The 20,721-nt window shown below is 52.7% G+C and overlaps 6 protein-coding genes across 6 annotated transcripts; 3 read left to right on the top strand and 3 right to left on the bottom strand.

Moving 5' to 3' along the window:
- Positions 1-1,039: 1,039 nt before the first annotated feature.
- Positions 1,040-1,354, bottom strand: LOC138731047 (feather keratin 1-like). The gene has a single exon (XM_069876737.1). It carries the CDS (start codon positions 1,352-1,354, stop codon positions 1,040-1,042), a length of 315 nt encoding a protein of 104 aa, XP_069732838.1.
- Positions 1,355-3,404: 2,050 nt separating this feature from the next.
- LOC138731316 (feather keratin 1-like) lies at positions 3,405-4,177 on the top strand. The gene is made up of 2 exons (XM_069877167.1): positions 3,405-3,427; positions 3,796-4,177. The coding sequence occupies exon 2, from the start codon at positions 3,817-3,819 to the stop codon at positions 4,129-4,131; it is 315 nt and encodes a 104-aa protein (XP_069733268.1). The 5' UTR covers positions 3,405-3,427; positions 3,796-3,816; the 3' UTR covers positions 4,132-4,177.
- Positions 4,178-7,789: 3,612 nt separating this feature from the next.
- On the bottom strand, positions 7,790-9,599 carry LOC138730995 (feather keratin 1-like). Its single transcript, XM_069876684.1, has 3 exons — positions 9,549-9,599; positions 8,621-8,752; positions 7,790-8,225 (listed from the first exon to the last, which is right to left on the bottom strand). The coding sequence occupies exons 1-3, from the start codon at positions 9,597-9,599 to the stop codon at positions 7,890-7,892; spliced, it is 519 nt and encodes a 172-aa protein (XP_069732785.1). The 3' UTR covers positions 7,790-7,889.
- A 374-nt stretch (positions 9,600-9,973) lies between these two features.
- Positions 9,974-11,522, top strand: LOC138730996 (feather beta keratin-like). The gene is made up of 3 exons (XM_069876685.1): positions 9,974-10,024; positions 10,653-10,805; positions 11,127-11,522. The coding sequence occupies exons 1-3, from the start codon at positions 9,974-9,976 to the stop codon at positions 11,460-11,462; spliced, it is 540 nt and encodes a 179-aa protein (XP_069732786.1). The 3' UTR covers positions 11,463-11,522.
- Positions 11,523-13,951: 2,429 nt separating this feature from the next.
- LOC138731331 (feather beta keratin-like) lies at positions 13,952-15,119 on the bottom strand. The gene is made up of 2 exons (XM_069877186.1): positions 15,087-15,119; positions 13,952-14,706 (listed from the first exon to the last, which is right to left on the bottom strand). Exon 2 carries the CDS (start codon positions 14,683-14,685, stop codon positions 14,380-14,382), a length of 306 nt encoding a protein of 101 aa, XP_069733287.1. The 5' UTR covers positions 14,686-14,706; positions 15,087-15,119; the 3' UTR covers positions 13,952-14,379.
- Positions 15,120-16,521: 1,402 nt separating this feature from the next.
- LOC138731310 (feather beta keratin-like) lies at positions 16,522-17,095 on the top strand. Its single transcript, XM_069877162.1, has 2 exons — positions 16,522-16,620; positions 16,769-17,095. The coding sequence occupies exons 1-2, from the start codon at positions 16,522-16,524 to the stop codon at positions 17,093-17,095; spliced, it is 426 nt and encodes a 141-aa protein (XP_069733263.1).
- The last annotated feature ends 3,626 nt before the right edge of the window (positions 17,096-20,721 follow it).

Below are 20,721 nucleotides of genomic sequence, written 5' to 3' on the forward strand. Positions count from 1 at the left end.
GATGCAATCCAGGCAGGAATGAGAAATGGTCCCATGTTCGACTCGGCAATTTCAACCAAGCCCAGTGTAACAGCCAGAAAGCCAACCATAAACTGGGCTGCATTGAAATAGCGTGGCCAGCAGGTCAAGAGAGGCAATTCTCTACTTACAGTGTAACTTCGAGAGACTCCCCTGGAGCTCATTGTCCAGTCCAAGCACAAGAAAGAGTTGGGCCTCTTAGAGAAGGTCCAGTGAAGGACGGAAGAATCATCCATCCTACAATGTACAGGAAGGGAATGGAGATCTTTAAGCCTAAAGAAACGAAAGCTCAGGGGAGACCTCACTGCAGTCTGGAAAGAGCTGGTAGGAAAGACTGGGAGGGACTTTTTATCAAGGCCTGTAGTGATGGGACAAGGAGCAACAGCTTTGGACCACAAAAGCATATATGTGGATATGATATAAGGAAGACATTTATGATAAGGAAGGTGGTCAGACACTGGAAAAGTTATCCTGGAGAATGAAAGGATGGCCCATCTATGTAAATGTTCATGGGCAGGTGTGATGGAACTTTGAGTAAAATGATCCAATAACTGCTCTTCCTGCTCAGGCCCAGAGAGTTGGAACAGAGGATATTGGAATGGCTCTTGCAATCCACCTCACTCCATGATTCAATAGGAATGTCATTCTACATTAAGGCAGCCACTGCCCTGTGTTCCTCCCTTGGAAAACGCTATTGTCAGGATGGGTTCTCACTGAATGACATCAGGAAATTCCACCCCAACTGAAAAAGCCAGACAATTTCAGGAGTGAGAGGATCACTCAGTGCAAGACTCGGCATAATCTACGCAAGCTTGTGTTGACAATCACTGACAAAACCATCCCCAACAACCTCCTCCCAGAACCATCTCAGAGTGACATCTCCTTCCCTGGCCATCCTGGGAGAGATACTCCAGGGGAAAGAATGAGACAGAAGCACAGGTTGGGATGCATCAGGACTTTAATAAGTCAAAGGAGGGAAATGAGGCCGATGAGAGCAGAGACCTCAGTGCAGGCAGCAGCTTTAGCAGGGGAGGCACCTGGTGCCACAGTAGCGGCCACCAAAGCCAGACAAGCCAGAGAGGCCAAAGCCCCCAGAGTTGATGGGCACTCCCGCTTCACTGAGGATGCTGCCAACAGCAGCGGAGGTGGAGGATCCCACGGCGGTGTTCTGTGGGAAGGAGGTGAGGATGGGTCCGGGCAGGGTCACCACCACGGGAGAGGGCTGGATGACAACCCTGGAGTCCTGGCACTGCAGGTTACAGGGCTCATTGCAGCTGTTGGCCAGCGGGGTCGGGCCGCAGGGCTGGCAGGGCAGGCACGGGTTGTAGCAGGACATGGCTTGGAGTTGGAGCTGCACCTGGAGACAGGAAAGGGAGAAACAGAGCACTGAGCAGGCAAAATGGGCGAGGAGCAGACTCTCTCTCAGCCATGAGGGAGACAAAAGACGAGCTGGAGAAGAATGCTGGAAGTTGTGTCAGGAGTCCCACTGGCTTCACATCCCTCTCAGCTCAAAAGAGCCCTGACAACAAGGACCAAGCCCAGGCAGACCCCAATGTACCCACAGCTCAGGACACACCTCAGACCAGTTACAACCCCTCTCCATCTCACACTTTCTATCTCCTCCCTCTTCCATCACAAACATCCCCAAACCCAAGAACAGGACGAAACAGGTAGTAATGTGTTCAGAAATGCAGTGGAGGAAGAGGAGGAAGAAGAAGAGATGAAGGAGGTGACAGGGCTTAAAACTCACCTTGTTCCCAAGGAGAAGGAGGCCAGAGGAGTGGATGAGAGAGTGATGAAAAGGACCTGCTTTTATACTGCTCCTGCACCACCCCAGGTCCACACTCACTGCACGCAGGCAGTAATTTTCCTGTAGAGTCACCTCCAAAACAAAACAGCCTCCCTAGTGGCCACGGGTCGTGATTTGGTGTCTGTCAATGTGTCATTTCATGTCCTGGTTTCTGAGATGCTTGGTCTGCAATGCAGGCTCCTTTCATGTGCCGGGATAGGAGTCCCAAGAATTTCCCACCCTGATTCATGTCCCTGTGGGCAGAAGATGCCTCCTACATGCTGGTGGGGTCCCGTGCGTGAAGAAAATGTTGGCTTTGCGGAAATGAAGTGTGATTGTTTGAAAATACCTTTGCAGCAAGAGGTCCATGTGAGAGCAGGGAACCTGATGCCAAGCACCTGACGGAGTTGGTTGCCATCACTACAAGGTCCTTGTCAACTCCCTTTGAAAGTGCCCACAGTCTTTGAGAGCATCTGAGCAAGGAATGTGTCCAGGACGCCCTTCCAGCCTCAAGGATCCAGTGATTGTGTCATGGGCAAGAGACGGGAGATGAACAGCTGACCCTAAAAAGAACAGGTTGGCAAAGCAGGAATGAGGTTGGATGCCATGCAGGCAGATGTGCAGTGAAACAGAGCTCAGAAAAACTGGCACCACCTGAGTCACTTCATGGCCCAAGAGCAAGAAGGGTCCAGAACAACAATGAGGGAAACAAACAGGGACGTAGAAGGATGGAGGGAATGGACACACAGGCCTCCTCTCCCTGGTGAAAGACATTGGGTTGCAGTGAGGAGCTCTCCTGAATGCTCTGTGCAAATAGAGGTATGCAGAAAACATCTCCCTCCCATCTGGGACTCATCCTAGGTCCCATGCAGGACCATCTTCTCCCAGGCAGTAAGGGTTGAGCCCACCTCCCTTCCCATACACAAAATCCTGCCCAGCCTGGAAAAGAACCCAGCACCACTGGAGAGGGAAGGAATCTTCCTGCATTTCCCAACAAGTGAGGATGTCAGGACCCTGCAGTGTCCTGTGCCTGGGATGCTAAGAAAGTAGATGTAATTAGAAGGACCCAGAGCAGAAAGCAGCTCGCAGATGACACCAAGGAGGTGATGCACTTGCCTGCCCTGCAGACATGGAGGGAATTGGGACTCATCCCAGGAGGGAACTGGGACTCATCCCAGGAGGGAACTGGGAATCATCCCAGGAGGGCAAAGTAGTGCCTTCAGCAGGCAAGATTCCTGGGAGAGACTCTCTCTACCCATGGTGAATCACGCTTTCCTTTTGGATTTGCCTTGTGTCAGCCTTTTGGGGTGAGGCCAAGCCAGGGGCAAGTGTTGTCTGCAGTACCATGTCCCACATAGGGATGAATTCCCCTCCGGCAGAGGCACCTCCATGTCCTACTGATCATCTCAGGAATGCGGAATTCAAGGGAGTCACTGATGGACACCACAACCCAACCTGTGCCACCAGGGAGGCTGTTTTGTTTTGGAGGTGACTCTGCAGGAAAATTACTACCTGCGTGCAGTGAGTGTGGGCCTGGGGCGGTGATGGAGCAGTATAAAAGCAGGTCCTTCTCATCACTCTCTCATTCACTCCTCTCGCCTCCATCTCCTTGGGAACAAGGTGAGTCTGAAGCCCTGTCCCAGCCTACTCTTCTTCTTCCTTCTCAGGATTTCTCAGTGCACTTCCACCCCTTTGACCTACGCTGGGTCAAGGCACTGCCCATCACGAGAGAGGGAGGGGGGCATAAAGTCTGGCATGGAGATGGGCTGGGACTTGTCTGCAGTGAGTGATGGACTTGACGGGGCGCTACCTGAGCTTGGTCCCTTTTGGTGGGGAACTTCTGGGTAAATAGAAGGAGAAGATATTCGTATCCATATAACAACTAAAGCTTTCCTCTCCAGCTTGGCCTCTCATGGCTCTTTCCTGGTGGCTTTACAGGCTGGTCTTTGCTCACCCTTCATGCTCTTTTTCCCCTGTTTCTCTCCCAGGTGCAGCTCCAGCCCCAAGCCATGTCCTGCTACAACCCGTGCCTGCCCTGCCAGCCCTGCGGCCCGACCCCGCTGGCCAACAGCTGCAATGAGCCCTGTAACCTGCAGTGCCAGGACTCCAGGGTTGTCATCCAGCCCTCTCCCGTGGTGGTGACCCTGCCTGGACCCATCCTCACCTCCTTCCCACAGAACACCGCCGTGGGATCCTCCACCTCCGCTGCTGTTGGCAGCATCCTCAGTGAAGCAGGAGTGCCCATCAACTCCGGGGGATTCGGCCTCTCTGGCTTGTCTGGCTTTGGTGGCCGCTACTGTGGCAGGAGATGCTTCCCCTGCTAAAGCTGCTGCACGTGGCTCTGATAAAGTCCCCATAGAGACCATAGATGGTCTTGTATTAAGGACAGAGCACGGGTGTGTTGCTTTGAGAGGCACTGAGCAATCCCAACACCTCTTTCAAAAGGACGGGGCCAGCCTGGGCTCTCACAAAGCACGGCCCATGCCTGCCCTTCCCCTCTGCCACTCTCTTCTTTCCCTCCCATGTCCTTTTTCTCTCGTGTCCCTGGGGCTGTAAGCCCCACAAAGCCAGTGTGAGGGGACCTGCTGGCCCTGCTCCCTCTGGGGGACATGCAGTTGGACACCCAATGGCATCTCTGTCCCACAGCAAGAGGGCCTCTATTCTCTTTCCCTGGTTCCCCATGCACAGGGATCGCCATTGAGAGGGAACTTGTTTCCTCCCTTTTACTCAATAAAATACTGATGCATCCCAGACAGCGCTTGTGTCTCCTCTTTTTCTCTGCTGATCTTCTCCCAACATGTCCAGGAAGGGGATCACAGAATCATAGAATAACCAGGTTGGAACAGACCCACCAGATCATCGAGTCCAACCATTCCTATCAAACACTAAACCATGTCCCTCAGCAACTCATCCACCCGTGCCTTAAACATCTCCAGGGAAGGTGACTCAACCACCTCCCTGGGCAGCCTCTGCCAGTGCCCAATGACCCTTTCTGTGAAAAATTTTTTCTTAATGTCCAGCCTGAACCTCCCCTGGTGCAGCTTGAGGCCATTCCCTCTCATCCTGTCCCCTGTCACTTGGGAGAAGAGGCCATCACCCTCCTCTCCACAACCTCCTCTCAGGTAGTTGTAGAGAGCAATGAGGTCTCCTCTCAGCCTCCTCTTCTCCAGGCTAAACAACCCCAGCTCTCTCAGCCGTACCCCGTAAGGCCTGTTCTCCAGCCCCTTCCCCAGCTTTGCTGCTCTTCTCTGGACTCGCTCCAGAGCCTCAACATCCTTCTTGTGGTGAGGGGCCCAGAACTGACCCCAGGATTCGAGGAGCAGTCTCCCCAGTGCTGAGTTCAGAGGGAGAAGAACCTCCCTGGACCTGTTGGTCATGCCGTTTCTGATCCAAGCCAAGATGCCATTGGCCTTCTTGGCCACCTGGGCCACTGCTGTTGCTCTGGGTTCTTCTGGGAGGGGGTTGTTGGCCATGGATGTGCAGTTGCTACGAACACATCCTTGCTTTGAGTGTACGTATCCATCCATCAGGCGGGTGACCCTTAGCCTTCTGAATTCTCTGCATCTTCGGGCTAGACAGAATGTTCTGAGGCTTTTAAATGGCCAGAGCTCATCCATACATGATTTTAGGTGTCTCTTCAAAACATTGTCTTCTCAAAGCTCAGCACATTTCTGCCTCTCCTCCCCAGCCAAGTGCTCAAGACCCTTCACTCTTCTGGACCCTAGCCTCTAACCACCCTCAACACAGGCAAGGTTGTTCTTCCTCTACAGCCCACACCTCATGCGTTGTTCTTGATGCATTCAGGAAAACACTGAGCAGAGCGGGATCCTCGCTCCAATCGATCTCCTGGCAACACTCTTCTCATCTTGCCCAAGCTGTCAATGACAGCCCATGGTGTCCAGGAGCAGAGCTGGCAGTCAAAGCTCTCTGGGTGGGGTTCCTGGAAACGCACCTTTCCCTGACCCTGGTTTTGGGCTGCTGCCTGTCAGGGGCTGAAGGATGTGTGGGGAGACAGGGCTGGCTGCTCCCAAGACAGCTGCCCCTTGGAGCTCGGGGTGTACACGTCATCTCGCCCAGCTGGGTCCTGCAGCAGGTCAGTAGCTCTTTTTTGTGAGCTCCAAGGCTCCTGGCAGCCTTTGCTGCTGGTGTCCACACTGCTCTGGAGAGCTCCTGGCCAGCCCTTGCAGACACTCAGCCTGCATGTTTTGCCTCTCCTGACCTGAGTCTCTCCTTGCCTCCCAAAACCTGTGTGGTCAGTTTACAGCATGCAGCACTCACCATCCTGTGTCACCTTGATCCTGTGTCCCACCGTGGTGGAGGGACAAGTTTAAGGGCAAGACTGAAAAATATCTTTGGGTGCATACTGGGACATGGAAGGGAAGGGACAAAACACAAAAAAACAAGAGGTGCAAAGCAATTCACCTCCCCCTCACATCAGCAGAGCCATGCCCAGTCAGCCTCCAAAGAGCACCTACTTTGGAAAGACCACACACAGTAAATTGATGAACGTGATGTTCTGTGACATGGGGTAGACCTCGGATAGGTTTAGGAAGGCTGTCCTGCTTGTGTCCCCTCACAGGTGTTTGCCCATCACTGACCTCCACAGAGGGGGATGCACAATGGAAATAGAGGTGGACTTGTCACAGCCGAGATGCTTCAACAGCAACTCCTGATAAAACATGGGCCTGATGGCCAGAGGTTTTGAGAATTCATGGTTGCCTCGCTCTCCTTTAAGTGACAGGTATCCTCAGACACTTTGGTGGCATTGAAAGAGGTACAGTCAACAGTTCAAGGCTGAAGAGGAAACTGGCCATTAGTGGTGCCCTTCCAGGGTTCATATTTTGACCAGTATTGTCCAAGACCTTATCAAGGACACAGAGGGAGGGATTGAGCACACCCTCAGTGAGTCTGTGTATGACACCAAGATGAGGGTACATCTGATACGCCTGAGAGGAGGGATGCAATCCAGGCAGGAATGAGAAATGGTCCCATGTTCAATTCCGCAACTTCAAGCAAGCCCAGTGTAACAGCCAGAAAGCCAACCATAAACTGGGCTGCATTGAAGTAGCGTGGGCAGCAGGTCAAGAGAGGCAATTCTCTACTTGTAGTGTAAGTTCGAGAGACTCCCTGGAGCTCTTTGTCCAGTCCAAGCACAAGAAAGAGTTGGGCCTCTTAGAGAACGTCCAGTGAAGGACGCAAGAATCATACATACTACAATGTACAGGAGGGGAATGAAGATCTTTAAGCCTAAAGAAACGAAAGCTCAGGGGAGACCTCACTGCAGTCTGGAAAGAGCTGGTAGGAAAGACTGGGAGGGACTTTTTATCAAGGCCTGTAGTGATGGGACAAGGAGCAACAGCTTTGGACCACAAAAGCATATATGTGGATATGATATAAGGAAGACATTTATGATAAGGAAGGTGGTCAGACACTGGAAAAGTTATCCTGGAGAATGAAAGGATGGCCCATCTATGTAAATGTTCATGGGCAGGTGTGATGGAACTTTGCGTAACATGATCCAATAACTGCTCTTCCTGCTCAGGCCCAGAGAGTTGGAACAGAGGATATTGGAATGGCTCTTGCAATCCACCTCACTCCATGATTCAATAGGAATGTCATTCTACATTAAGGCAGCCACTGCCCTGTGTTCCTCCCTTGGAAAACGCTATTGTCAGGATGGGTTCTCACTGAATGACATCAGGAAATTCCACCCTAAGGTAGCCGCTGCCCTGTGTTCCTTCCCTGGACAACACTACAGCCAGGACGGGTTCTCGCTGAATGACATCAGGAAATTCCATCCCAACTGAAAAAGCCAGACAATTTCAGGAGTGAGAGGATCACTCAGTGCAAGACTTGGCATAATCTATGCAAGCTTGTGTTGACAATCACTGACCAAACCATCCCCAACAGCCTCCTCCCAGAACCATCCCTGAGAGACATCTCCTTCCCTAGCCATCCTGGGAGAGCACCTGCAGGGGAAAGGATGAGACAGAAGCACAGGCTGGGAAGTGTCAGAACTTTAATGAGTCAAAGGAGGGAAATGAGGCCGATGAGAGCAGAGACCTCAGTGCAGGCAGCAGCTTTAGCAGGGGAGGCACCTGGTGCCACAGTAGCGGCCACCAAAGCCAGACAAGCCAGAGAGGCCAAAGCCCCCGGAGCTGATGGGCACTCCCGCTTCACTGAGGATGCTGCCAACAGCAGCAGAGGTGGAGGATCCCACGGCGGTGTTCTGTGGGAAGGAGGTGAGGATGGGTCCAGGCAGGGTCACCACCACGGGAGAGGGCTGGATGACAACCCTGGAGTCCTGGCACTGCAGGTTACAGGGCTCATTGCAGCTGTTGGCCAGCGGGGTCGGGCCGCAGGGCTGGCAGGGCAGGCACGGGTTGTAGCAGGACATGGCTTGGGGCTGGAGCTGCACCTGGAGAGAGGAAAGGGAGAAACAGTGAGCAGTGAGCAGGCAAAATGGGCGAGGAACAGAATCTCTCTCATCCATGAGGAAGACAAAAGATGAGCTGGAGAAGAAAGCTGGAAGTTGTGTCAGGAGTCCCACTGGCTTCACATCCCTCTCAGCTCAAAAGAGCCCTGACAACAACAACCAAGTCCAGGCAGATCCCAACGTACCCACAGCTCAGGACACACCTCAGACCAGTTACAATCCCTCTCCATCTCACACTTTCTATCTCCTCCCTCTCCCATGACAAGCAGCCCCAAACCCAAGAACAGGACGAAACAGGTAGTAATGTGTTTAGAAATCCAGTGGAGGAAGAGGAGGAAGAAGAAGAGAAGAAGGAGGTGACAGGGCTTAAAACTCACCTTGTTCCCAAGAAGAAGGAGGCAAGAGGAGTGTATGAGAGAGTGAGGAGAAGGGCCTGCTTTTATACTGCTCCTGCACTGCCCCAGGCCCACACTCACTGCACGCAGGCAGTAATTTTCCAGCAGAGTCACCTGCAAAACAAAACAGCCTCCCTGATGGCATAGGTTGTGGTTTTGTGTCCATCAGTGCTACCATTTCATTTCCTCGTTTCTGAGATGACCACTAGGTCACGGAGGGTCCTTTCAAGTACTAAAATGAGTGGCCAAGGACGTCCCAGTCAGGAACACATCAACACAGGCAGAAGATGTGCCCCAAGGGGCTGGAGGAGTCCCGTAAGGACATTGGATATGGGTGTTGGGGGAATTTGGAGAGGTTGTTTCCAGCCCCCGTTGCAGGAGAGTGAGCATTTCTTCCCACCGAGGCCTCTCCTGGGTACCCCAAGGCTCCTGTGCCCCAAGGTCAAGCTGAGGGCAGTGGCTGTAGGTCTGCCAGGAGCTGCGTACTTGGGCACAGCCCAGTGCTTGAGGATGGATTTCCTGGGGCAGACATGGAGCTGCCCTGGCTTGAGGGGAGTTCAGCCCTGTGCAACACACGGGGCTGTGGTCAGCACGTACTCCTGGCTTGACCTCATACCAAAAGGATGACTGACAAACAACCCAAAATGAGAGGGCGACTCACCATGGGTGGGCAGAGTCTGTCCCAGGAATCTTGCCTACTGAAGGCATTTTCTTTCCCTGCTGGATTACCTCCCATCTGCCTCTGTGTCCGCAGGGCAGGGAAGTTCATCACCTCCTTGATGTGGTCTGAGGGCTGGGTTTGTAGCCAGGACCCTTCTGAGCTCATCCCCTCCCTGAGCATCCTCAGGCATGTGGCATTGCAGGGTCCTGGCAGCCCTTGCTCCTTGGGAGGTCTGGGAAGGTTCCTTACCCCACCAAAGTTGTCGGGTTTGATTCCAGGCAGAGGAATCCTCTCGGCCATGGGAAAGGGTCATGCAAAAGCCCTAATGCCGGAAGAAGACCTCCGACTCAGAGATGGAGATGTTTCCTGCTCTCTTTCCTTTCCCTGCACGGGTCGTTCAGGAGAGCTCCTCAACACAGCCTGGTCTGTTTGGCCAGGAAGATGAGGTCTGTGCAACCATTCCCTTCCACTGGCCAAGTCTTTGCCCAAGATCCTTTCCTGCCCCTACAACTGCACGGTATCTGCAGACTTGTTGAGGGTGCAATACCTCCCATCCTGGAGGTCATCTATATGGCAGTGAAACAGCTGCTGACCCCACTCAATACATCTCTTGTCCCTACGACAGAATGCGTCCAGGTGCAAATTACACATCAAATCCTGGGAGACCAGCAGCCATGCCAGATGTTAATCCCTACACTGTCATCTTTCAAGCCTCTATTTCACCAGTAAGGACTGTCAGAGCAAACAGCATCCAACACCTTCTTTTGGTGAGATCAACATTTGCTGCACCTCCTAATCCACCAGTGCCAGGCACATCAACAAAGAAGGCCATGAGTTTGGTCAGGTCTGTTTTCCCTTCCATAAACTCATGCAGACTGATCTCAATGACTTTCTTGTCCTTTCATCTTGAGAAGTGGCTTCCAGGATGATTTGCTCCATCACCTTTCCTGAAGACTTCTTGAAGACAAGACGATCATTGGGTTTCTTTCCTTGCTCAGATGCTCTCCCTGATCGCAGGAACTTTCAATAGGAGTTGACAGTGACCTTATAGTGACACCAACCAACTACATGGGCCTTGGCATCAGGTTGCTTGCACTCCCATGACCTCTTGTTGCAAAGGTATTTGCAAACAATCACATTTAATTTCCCCAAGCCAACATACTCTGCCTTCACGGGATCACTCCTTCATGTAGGAGGCATCTTCTGCCCTTAGGGACATGATTGCAACTGGCAAGTCCCTAAGACACTCATCCTGGCACATGAAAGCAGCCTGCATTGCAGAACAAGCATCTCAGAAACCAGGAAATGAAATGGCAGCATTGATGGACACCAAAAATCCACCTGTGCCACCAGGGAGGCTGTTTTGTTTTGGAGGTGACTCTGCAGGAAAATTACTACCTGCGTGCAGTGAGTGTGGGCCTGGGGCAGTGCAGGAGCAGTATAAAAGCAGGCCCTTCTCCTCACTCTCTCATCCACTCCTCTGGCCTCCTTCTCCTTGGAAACCAGGTGAGTTATAATCCCTTTGTCCTCTTCTTCATTTCCTCTTCTGCCTTTCCTGGGACTCCTAAGCCCATACTAGACCCTTTGTCTCGTGGTGGCTCTTGAAGCTACTGGCCCTGACAGAGGGAAGGGAGAAGAAATTGTTGCATGGAGAGACACTGGAGATTAGCTGTGATGTCTACTCAGCCATGGCCTTTCTGGGGATGTCAATGGGTTTGTTTGCAATTGGTGGGGCTCTTTTGAGCTGATGGAAAGGGTCTCCCTCGTGATGAGGTAACAAACCATACCTCACTCCTCTTCCTCTGTTTGAACCTGCTTTTCTCCCAGGTGCAGCTCCAGCCCCAAGCCATGTCCTGCTACAACCCGTGCCTGCCCTGCCAGCCCTGCGGCCCGACCCCACTGGCCAACAGCTGCAATGAGCCCTGTAGGCTGCAGTGCCAGGACTCCAGGGTTGTCATCCAGCCGTCTCCTGTGGTGGTGACCCTGCCTGGACCCATCCTCACCTCCTTCCCACAGAACACCGCTGTCGGAAACTCCACCGGCGCTGCCGTTGGCAGCATCCTCAGTGATGCGGGAGTGCCCATCAACTCCGGGGGCTTTGGCCTCTCTGGCTTGTCTGGCTTTGGTGGCCGCTACTGTGGCAGGAGGTGCTTCCCCTGCTAAAGCTGCTGCCCATGGCCCTGGGGAAGGTCCCCATGGACACCCAAGATGGTCCCACATTGGGACAGAGCATGGGCTTGTTGCTTTGAGAGGGGCTGAGCAACCCCAGTACCCCTTTCAAAAGGACGGGGCCAGCCTGGGCTCTCACAAAGCACAGCCCATGCCTGCCTTTCGCCTCTGCCACTCTCTCCTTTCCCTCCTGTGTCCTTGATCTCTTGTGCTCCCCTTGGGCTGTGAGCCCCACCAAGCCAGCCTAGGGAGGACCTGCTGGCCCTGCTCCCTCTAGTGGGCAGGTAGATGGACACCTGGTAGCCTCTCTGGCACAGCTGTAAGGAGAAGACTCCTTTCTACCCTTTGTGCTCCCTGCACTGGGACCTCCACTTACATACATTCATTGTTCTCTTTTCACACCATAAAGTTCTGCTGCATCCCAGCCTGTGTATTTGACTCATGCTTTTCTCTCCAGGTGGTCTCACAAGATGGCCAGGGACAGAGAGATCACTCATCGGTGGCTCTGGTTGCTGGGGGGTGGGGTAGCTGTACAGTGATTGCCAACACAGATTGAATTGCCTGTACCCTCTGCCTGCGTGGGGTGCACAGGGACAGAACAACCCAATACAGCTCAGTATTTGCCACCTCTATGCTCTCAACGCCTTTTATTTCCCTCGGTGAGCTCAGTACTGTGCAGCAAGCTTTCAGGAGGAAGAGGGATGAAAGTGTTACTGACAAGGCAGAGGCAACAGCTTCCCAGAGAGCCCAGGAGAACCTGTCCTAACCATAGTATTGAGGTTTAGAGGTGCAGGATGAGGAGAAGACCAGATGGAAAAGAAAAGCATGAGAACAGCATGGGAACGTACTGCCCTGGCATCTTTAGCAAAACATTGTCCCAGCTGCTAGGGTCCACAGGTCCTGTGGTCTTCTAGCCATCACTAAGATGCTTTTTGTAATCTTGAGTTTCTGTGCTGAGAGCATTGAGGAGAGCTCCTTCACATGGCTTGTGTACTCAGATCAGGAAGCTGAGCCCCTCCTCCTCATTGCTGGCCCTATTCACGGTGGGCAGTGGCCAGAAAAGCCATCCTGGGACCATAGGATCAGAGCATAATCAAGTTGGGAAGGACCTCCAGGGGCCACTAGGTCGTTTCCCTTGCTCCAAGCTCAGTCAGCCATAAGCGTCCATGGACAGTTACTGCACAGCCTCCCCAGGCAATCTGTTCCACTGCTTGATGCTCCTCTTGTGGTTGGACTCAATGATCCGATGAGTCTTTTCCAACCTGGTGATTCTATGATTCTTGGGGAAAACCATTTTCCATCTACTGAGTCCGTAACTCTCATCTTTCAACATGAGCCCAGTGTTTCAAGTTCTCCAAGCATGCACTTCCACGACATTGAACCTGGATTTGTCTTCTAGGGAACATCATCATAGCTACTCCAAAACAGAGCTACACTCAACAAAGCTTCCTCTTAACACTTGTCAAACTCCAAGCTCTCAGTCTCTCCTCCCCATCCAAAAGCTCAAGTCCCCTCACATCCTGGACAACCTCTGCTGAACACACTCCACTTGGTCAAAAGTTGTTCATGCATTAGAGCAGGCTTTGAGGTGCCATCAGGAGAGTGCTGAGCAGAGTGGGACAGTCACTGCCCTCTGCCTCCTAGCTCAGGTTCTGCTCCTCTTGCACAGGCTGTTGATGACAGCCCTCAGTGCTCTGGTGCAGAGCTGGCAGTAGCACCTCTCTGGGTGGGGTTCATGATAAAGCCCCTTTCCCTGGCCCTGCTTTTGGGCTGCTGCTTGTCATGGGCTGAAGGATGCGTGGGGAGACAGGTCTGGCTGCTCCCAAGACAGCTGCTAGTGGGAGCTCAGCGTGGGCATGTGTCATCTCACCCCACTGTGTCCTGCAGCAGGTCAGCAGCTCTCCTTTGTGAGCTGCAAGGCTCTTGGCAGCCTTTGCTGCTGGTCACCGCACTGCTCTGGAGAGCTCCTGCCCAGCCCTTGCAGACACTCAGCCTGCACCTGCTGCTTCTCCTGCCCTGAGCCTCTCCCTTTGTCCCTGCCTACCCAGAACCTTTCCAAGGAAGCCCTGGGCAGAGACAGGGAAGGGTCAAGATCAGGAGGACGTAAACTCCCCGTGGGCCTGTGTGGTGCATTTACCAGTGTTCCCAGTGAGGTGTGTGGAGAATTGGAAGAGCAAGAGAACAAAATATCCTTGGGTGGAGGTCAGGGCAGTTTGACAAGAGAAGGGGCAAAACCAAAAAAAGACAAGCAATGCCCAGTCAATCACACACCATCTTGCACAAGCAGACCCTGCCCAGCCATCTACAGCAGAACAAATGCTTTGGAAAGGCTGCCCAGAACCTTTCAGTAACAACCACTGTATTAACAGCCCTTCACAACCACCTCCACCAACCCCTGCCAGAATCACCCCAAGGAACAAGTCTCGCCCTGAACATCTTGGGAGAGCCCAGGTAAAGAATCACACAGAGGCATAAGCTGAGATGCAGCAGAGCTTTAATGAGTCAAAAGAGGGAGATAAAGTCGCTTGCCGTGGAAATTCTGTTGCAGGGAGAACCAGGAGCAGAGGAGAGTCTGTGCCCAATGGCTGTGGGACAGAGATGCCACCAGGTGTCCATCTACCTGCCCACCAGAGGGAGCAGGGCCAGCAGGTCCTCCCTAGGCTGGCTTGGTGGCGCTCGCAGCCCAAGAGGACCACGAGAGAACAAGGACACGAGAGGGAAAGGAGAGCATTGCAGAGGGGAAAGGCAGATGTGGGGCATGCTTTGTGAGAGCCCAGGCTAGCCCCATCCTTTTGCAAGGGGTACTGGGGTTGCACAGCCCCTCTCAAAGCTACAAGCCCATGCTCTGTCCCTAGTGAGGGATCATCTTCGGTGTCCGTGGGGACCTTCTCCAGGATCCTGGGCAGCAGTTTTAGCAGGGGAGGCATCTCCTGCCAGAGTAGCGGCCACCAAAGCCAGAGAGGCTGAAGCCCCCGGAGTTGATGGGCACTCCCGCTTCATTGAGGATGCTGCCAACGGCAGCGGAGGTGGAAGAGCCCACAACGGTGTTCTGTGGGAAGGAGCTGAGGATGGGTCCAGGCAGGGTCACCACCACTGGAGAGGGCTCGATGACAACAGTGGAGTCCTGGCACTGCCGAACGCAGCACTCATTGCAGCTGTTGGCCAGTGGGGTTGGGCCGCAGGGCTGGCAGGGCAGGCACGGATTGTAGCAGGACATGGCTTGGGGCTGGAGCTGCACCTGGAGAGAGGACAGGGAGAAGCAGAGCATGGGTGAGAAGCAGCCTCTATCACCCCACCATAAGAAAGGCTAGGCTTATACTGGGAACTGGAGTTTCTACAGGGATGGAATCCCATGGGCTTCTCCCTCCCCTCGACGCAAAATTGCCCTGCCAAGAGCAATGAAACCCAAGGAGATCCCTACGAAGCCTACAGCTCAGGAGATGCCTAAGCCAACACCCAGCCTCTCTCCATCCCATCTCTTTTCCCTCCTTCCTACTTCCACAACAAGGACCACCATGTCCTGCCGAGGCACGGTGGAGCAGGCATCAGTCGAGGTGTCCACTAGTGTGAGACCTCAGCCTGGGGAAGCATGAGAAGCAGAAAGATCTGCAGACTCACCTGTTTCCCAAGAAGAGCAAGGCAAGAGAAGTGAATGAGAGAACAAGGTTTTTGACTTACTTTTATACTGCTCCTGCACCACCTCAGGGCCTGACGCTGTCGCTGTGTGGGCTGTAATTTTCCAACAGACTCATCTTAAATGGAGAATAAACTTCCTAATCACACGGTTTGTAATTTCTGTTTCCTTCATTGCCTACTTTTCATTTCCTCATTTTTCAAGCGCCCTTTGAGCCAGAGACGCTCCTTCTTTAAACTGGAATGGGAAGCCCAAGGATTTCTGGGGCAGGAATGCAACAGTGCTGAGGAGAGAACTCAGGTGCTGAAGAGGTCCCTCACAGGCATGGGACACCATTTGGAGCTATCCTGGTGGGCTCATTTGCAACTCTTCTTTCTTTCCAGTACTCCAAGCATTGCAATCCTCAGCTACCTATCTACAGATTCCCATGAATAAGGACTTGCTCAATCCTTCCCCTCTATCCCAGCTCACTCTGACAGTCAATGGTCACTCCTCAGGCTGGTGGGTTGTGCTTCTGGTTTAGCTCCCATTCTCCTCATCCTGCAATGTTTGAAGAGAAATTTCCTCACTCTCTCCTCTCTGGTCTCTCACTTACGTGTTCAATCCAGCCTGGGACATCTAAGTGGCTCTAGCACCTAGAAGCGGCAGGATTCCCACCCCCATATCCCAGGAACTGGATAAAATGCCTCATACCTTCCAACCTTAACTATTCTATGATTCTATAGTGGCCGTCCAGTACCTGAAGGGGCTACAGGAAAGCTGAGGAGGGACTTCCTCCAAATGCATGCAGTGACAGGACAAGGGAGAGCAGCTTTAATCAGAAGGGGGAAGATTTAGATTAGATATTAGGAAGAAATGACCCTCTCAATGAGGGTCAGGAGGCCCAGGTTGCCCAGGGAATTCATGGCTGCCCCTATCCTGGAGGTGATGAAGGCCAAGTTGGATGGGGCTTTGAGCAGCCTGATCCAGCAGGAGGTGTCAATGGCAGGGGGATTGGAACTAAAAGGGCTTTAAGGTCCCTTCTAACCCAAACCATTCCATGGTTCTATAAGTCTATGATCACAGAATCACTGAGTTGGAAAAGACCCACAGGATCATCAAGTCCAACCATTTCTATCATATGATTTTCAACACAGTGACAAACAGCCCCACAGGAGAATCTCAGGCCGTTGTTATTGGCCCCCATTGGATTTCTACAAAGCAACTGGGTCATGTCTTCAACCCACAATGATGCATTCCTGACTGAAAAACCCTTGGGTCTCTCATCTTAGCACTTGAAAGGAAACTCAAAGGGAAATGGCCATGGCATAGATCACAATATGAAAGTACTGCACTATGGAAAGCCAAAGCAGAGTCTGTGCCATTGGCTGGATGTCTTCAATTACAGAGTCTAGTGGAAAATTACTGCCTATATACAGCATGACTGCACACCTGGGGCAGAGATGGAGCACTATAAAAGCCATCCCAAACACCCAGTCCTTCATCCAGCTCTCTCGTCTCTTCCTTTTTGAGGATCAGGTGAGTCTGAAGCTTTCTCTTTTCCTTTCTCTCCTCTGAGCAGCATTCAGCTCCCCACCTAGCAAATGTCCTGCATCTCCTGTGGTGGGGTGACAGAGGCGGCTTCTCACTCAGAACCCATGCTCTGTTTCCCCTGTTTCTCTCCCAGGTGCAGCTCCAGCCCCAAGCCATGTCCTGCTACAATCCGTGCCTGCCCTGCCAGCCCTGTGGCCCGACCCCACTGGCCAACAGCTGCAATGAGTGCTGCGTTCGGCAGTGCCAGGACTCCACTGTTGTCATCGAGCCCTCTCCAGTGGTTGTGACCCTGCCTGGACCCATCCTCAGCTCCTTCCCACAGAACACCGTTGTGGGCTCTTCCACCTCCGCTGCTGTTGGCAGCATCCTCAATGAAGCGGGAGTGCCCATCAACTCCGGGGGCTTCAGCCTCTCTGGCTTTGGTGGCCGCTACTCTGGCAGGAGATGCCTCCCCTGCTAAAACTGCTGCCCAGGATCCTGGAGAAGGTCCCCACGGACACCCAAGATGGTCTCACACTGGGGACGGAGCATGGGCTTGTAGCTTTGAGAGGGGCTGAGCAATCCCAACACCCCTTGCAAAAGGATGGGGCCAGCCTGGGCTCTCACAAAGCATGCCCCACATCTGCCTTTCCCCTCTGCAATGCTCTCCTTTCCCTCTCGTGTCCTTCTTCTCTTGTGCTACCCTGGGCTGTGAGCCCCACCAAGCCAGCCTAGGGAGGACCTGCTGGCCCTGCTCCCTCTGGTGGGCAGGTAGATGGACACCTGGTGGCATCTCTGTCCCACAGCCATTGGGCACAGACTCTCCTCTGCTCCTGGTTCTCCTTGCAGAAGAATCTCCACTCAGAGTGATCTCATTTCCACCTTTTATTCAATAAAGTTCTGCTGCATCTCAGCCCATGACTTTGTGTTGTCCTTTTCCCTTGCAGTCCCTCTCCCAAGAAGATGCCGGGGGAGAGAGATGTTGCTCATGGGTGGTTTGGGGAAGGTGTTTTTTGGCGGTGGTTGTGCAGTGGTTGAGAGCACAATGATTGTTAACTACCACCAGGACCGTCTTTGTTGATCCTTTGTCCAGAAATGCCATCTTGGCCTCTGTGCGCATGTATGGAAGGACAGCAGCCACTCCAAGCTCAGCTGAGGACCTTGGGCAGTGCACAGTCCTGGGAGGGTAGCAGCCCCACAACATCTCGAGGAGGGGAGGAAAGGGAATTCTTCTTGCTCTGGATGCTGGTGTGCTTGGGGGAAAGGCTCAGGTAGAAAATGGACCATGAGAACAGCAGGAGGGAAAATGACACGAAGAGGTTCACAGTGCACATCATCTTCCTGCCTCCATCTGTGCTGAGAACCTGTAGCGAATAAGGCACGGACCCTGTCAATGAGGCAACACGTGAGATCACCTCTATTGAGAGGATGCAAACCTTACACAGTGTTTCTGTATCCAGTCAGCAGCTATCCCAGTGAATTTCCACCTGTGAGAAACCCACAATTACAGTGACAGAGTGCAACCTGCTATTTACCACAGATGTGCCCTTTATCTTTATGTTTTCCGTCTAATACATTCTTTTATTTTTAACTCACGGGTCTTAGCAAAGATTCCAAGGTCTCAACAAGCAAGCAAGCAGTAGAACACCAGCTGTTTGCTCTGTGCTTGCTGCCAATATCACTGCTATGTCAAGGCATCGGCTGCTTTCACCACAGTGAAATCTTTCATGCCTGCAAGGGCTTCTGGAAAGACACTGAGAGCAAGGAGAGAGACAGTGGGTTGTGCCCAATCATTCTTTAAGGGGAGTTGGGAAGCTCTCTGAAGCGGCGCTGTCACCAGCAGAAAGAGTGCATAGAGGGTAGCAGCTGAAGAAGGGAAGCTCCTCAACTGCTTCAGGACATCCCCGAGCATGATGAGGCCAGACCCTCCCAGAGCCTAACCAGCAGTGAACTTGGTAGTAGAGACACAGCCAACTTTCTGCACACAAGAAAATGTGTTCTGCTGGACAACTCCATCAATATAACCATGTTCCCCACTGTAGAGATCTTCCCACTGTGAGCAGGGTCTGCTGGGGTGATCAGTCTAAGAAGGAAACACACATGGCTTGGTTTCCTTGCCAAAGGGGCTGCTGTGTCCATGACATCTCTTGAATACACCACAACACACACCCCTGAACTTCAAGAATTGTCGGGACAGACTGTCAGGAGGTGAGCGAGTAGCTGCTTTCCCTTTTGCTTGCATTGTCTTCAAGAAAAAGAAGAGGTGAAGTCAGACATCACGGTAGAGGAGTTTGATTTCTCATGGACAACCAAATGGAAGATGAAATGGCAACTCAGCAATGCAAGCCCAGAGGAGACAATCAGCCAGAAAGTGAGCAATGGGCCTTTGATGCAGCAGCACAGCAGCAACGCACCTCCAGCATGGACTCCACGGCCTTCAGCAGGGTCTCCAGAGCCTTCAGTAGGGACTCCAGAGCCTTCAGTGGGGACTCCAGAGCCTCCAGCTCCAGGTATGTTTATCAGATGCTGATAGCGCTGAAGAGACAGTGATAGGAGAATTTCCAGTGCCCAAAAGAAGCCAGGATGGGGATGTGTCTCAGTTGAATATCTCCCTCCACGCTTTCAAATTCACAGGAGAAGGGATGTGTGTCCCCTACTGGGATCCTGGGAAACCAAGCACTTGCTGAGAACAGTGATGAGACCCCTTAATTGTTCAAGCCTCCTGGAAAGATCTCACAGTGCCTCTAGGGAGTGTTACTTGCATCAGAGTGGGCAGTGCAAGGTGGCCAGAGAGTCACCCTAACAGTAGGCCTTTCTGTGGACATCTCCAGTTCATGGCTCCTGTGTTCACCTGAAAGAGCTGCAGATGTGTCCCTCTGAGAGGGGCTTTCCAGCTCAGGGTTCCACTGGAATCAGTGAAAGTTCATGGCAGAGATGCAGACCTGGAAGCTCCAATGTGGAGGAGTCTGCATGGTGGACAGGAATGGAGGGGTTCTACGCCACCACGCTTTGATGCTCTTGGCCTGTTTATACCAGGAAACTTTGCAAGAGAGCCAACACACTGGAGCTACACTAACCTCCAAAGAGCAGCAAACTCTTTTCAGATGTTTGTTGTCCTTTCCTGCCCTGGAAAAAAAAGTGGGAAACTGGAGAGAGAAGCTATGACCACACTGCGGTGGAAAATATACCTCTTCTTCCAGTTATTCAGGTTTTGTTCCCTCATCCCTTAAGGAAACTAAGTCACAGAATCAGAGTCATTTAGGTTGGAGAAGACCTTTAAGATTGAGTCCAACCATGTAACATAAGGACAGAGATCTCTTCATGGAGCAGAGAACATCCATGCCCCTGAGGAGCTCATGAACTATATAATCTCCCATCTTCCACACACACATCCATGCTCCCCAGGTCTGTGTGTCCACAGCTAAACCGTGTCCCACTCCACAGCAGCACAGCCAGGCCTGAGACCTGCTTGTGAGTCCAGTCGACAGGAGCCAGTGCTCCAGCTGTGCTCCAACCACCGGGCTGCATCCCTGTGTGGCATCTGAAGGGACCTGGGTGGTGGTTTGCAGAATCCAGGCCTGTGCGTCACAAGACTTCTGCTTTGAATACGTATTGACAGTGGAATTGAGGGCACACTCAGCCAGTTTACCAATGACACGAAGCTGGTGGTGTGGTTGACATGCTGGAGGGAAGGGATGCCATGCAGGGGATCCTGGACACGCTGGAGAGGTGAAGCTGTGTGAATAACATGAAGTACAACAAGGCCAAGTGCAAGATTCTTATCCGAGGCCTTATGAAGAGCGGCTGAGAGAGCTGGGGGTGTTTAGCCTGGAGAAGAGGAGACTGAGGGGAGACCTCATTGCTCTCTACAACTACCTGAAAGGACGTTGTGGAGAGGAGGGAGCTGGGCTCTTCTCCCAAGGGACAGGGGACAGGACGAGAGGGAATGGCCTCAAGCTCCACCAGGGGAGGTTTAGGCTGGACATTAGGAAAAAAATTTTCACAGAAAGGGTCATTGGTCCCTGGCAGAGGCTGCCCAGGGAGGGGGTTGAGTCACCTTCCCTGGAGGGGTTTAAGGGACAGGTGGACGAGGCGCTGACGGGCATT

Source organism: Phaenicophaeus curvirostris, chromosome 26, assembly GCF_032191515.1.
Source record: "Phaenicophaeus curvirostris isolate KB17595 chromosome 26, BPBGC_Pcur_1.0, whole genome shotgun sequence".
NCBI classification, from domain to species: domain Eukaryota; kingdom Metazoa; phylum Chordata; class Aves; order Cuculiformes; family Cuculidae; genus Phaenicophaeus; species Phaenicophaeus curvirostris.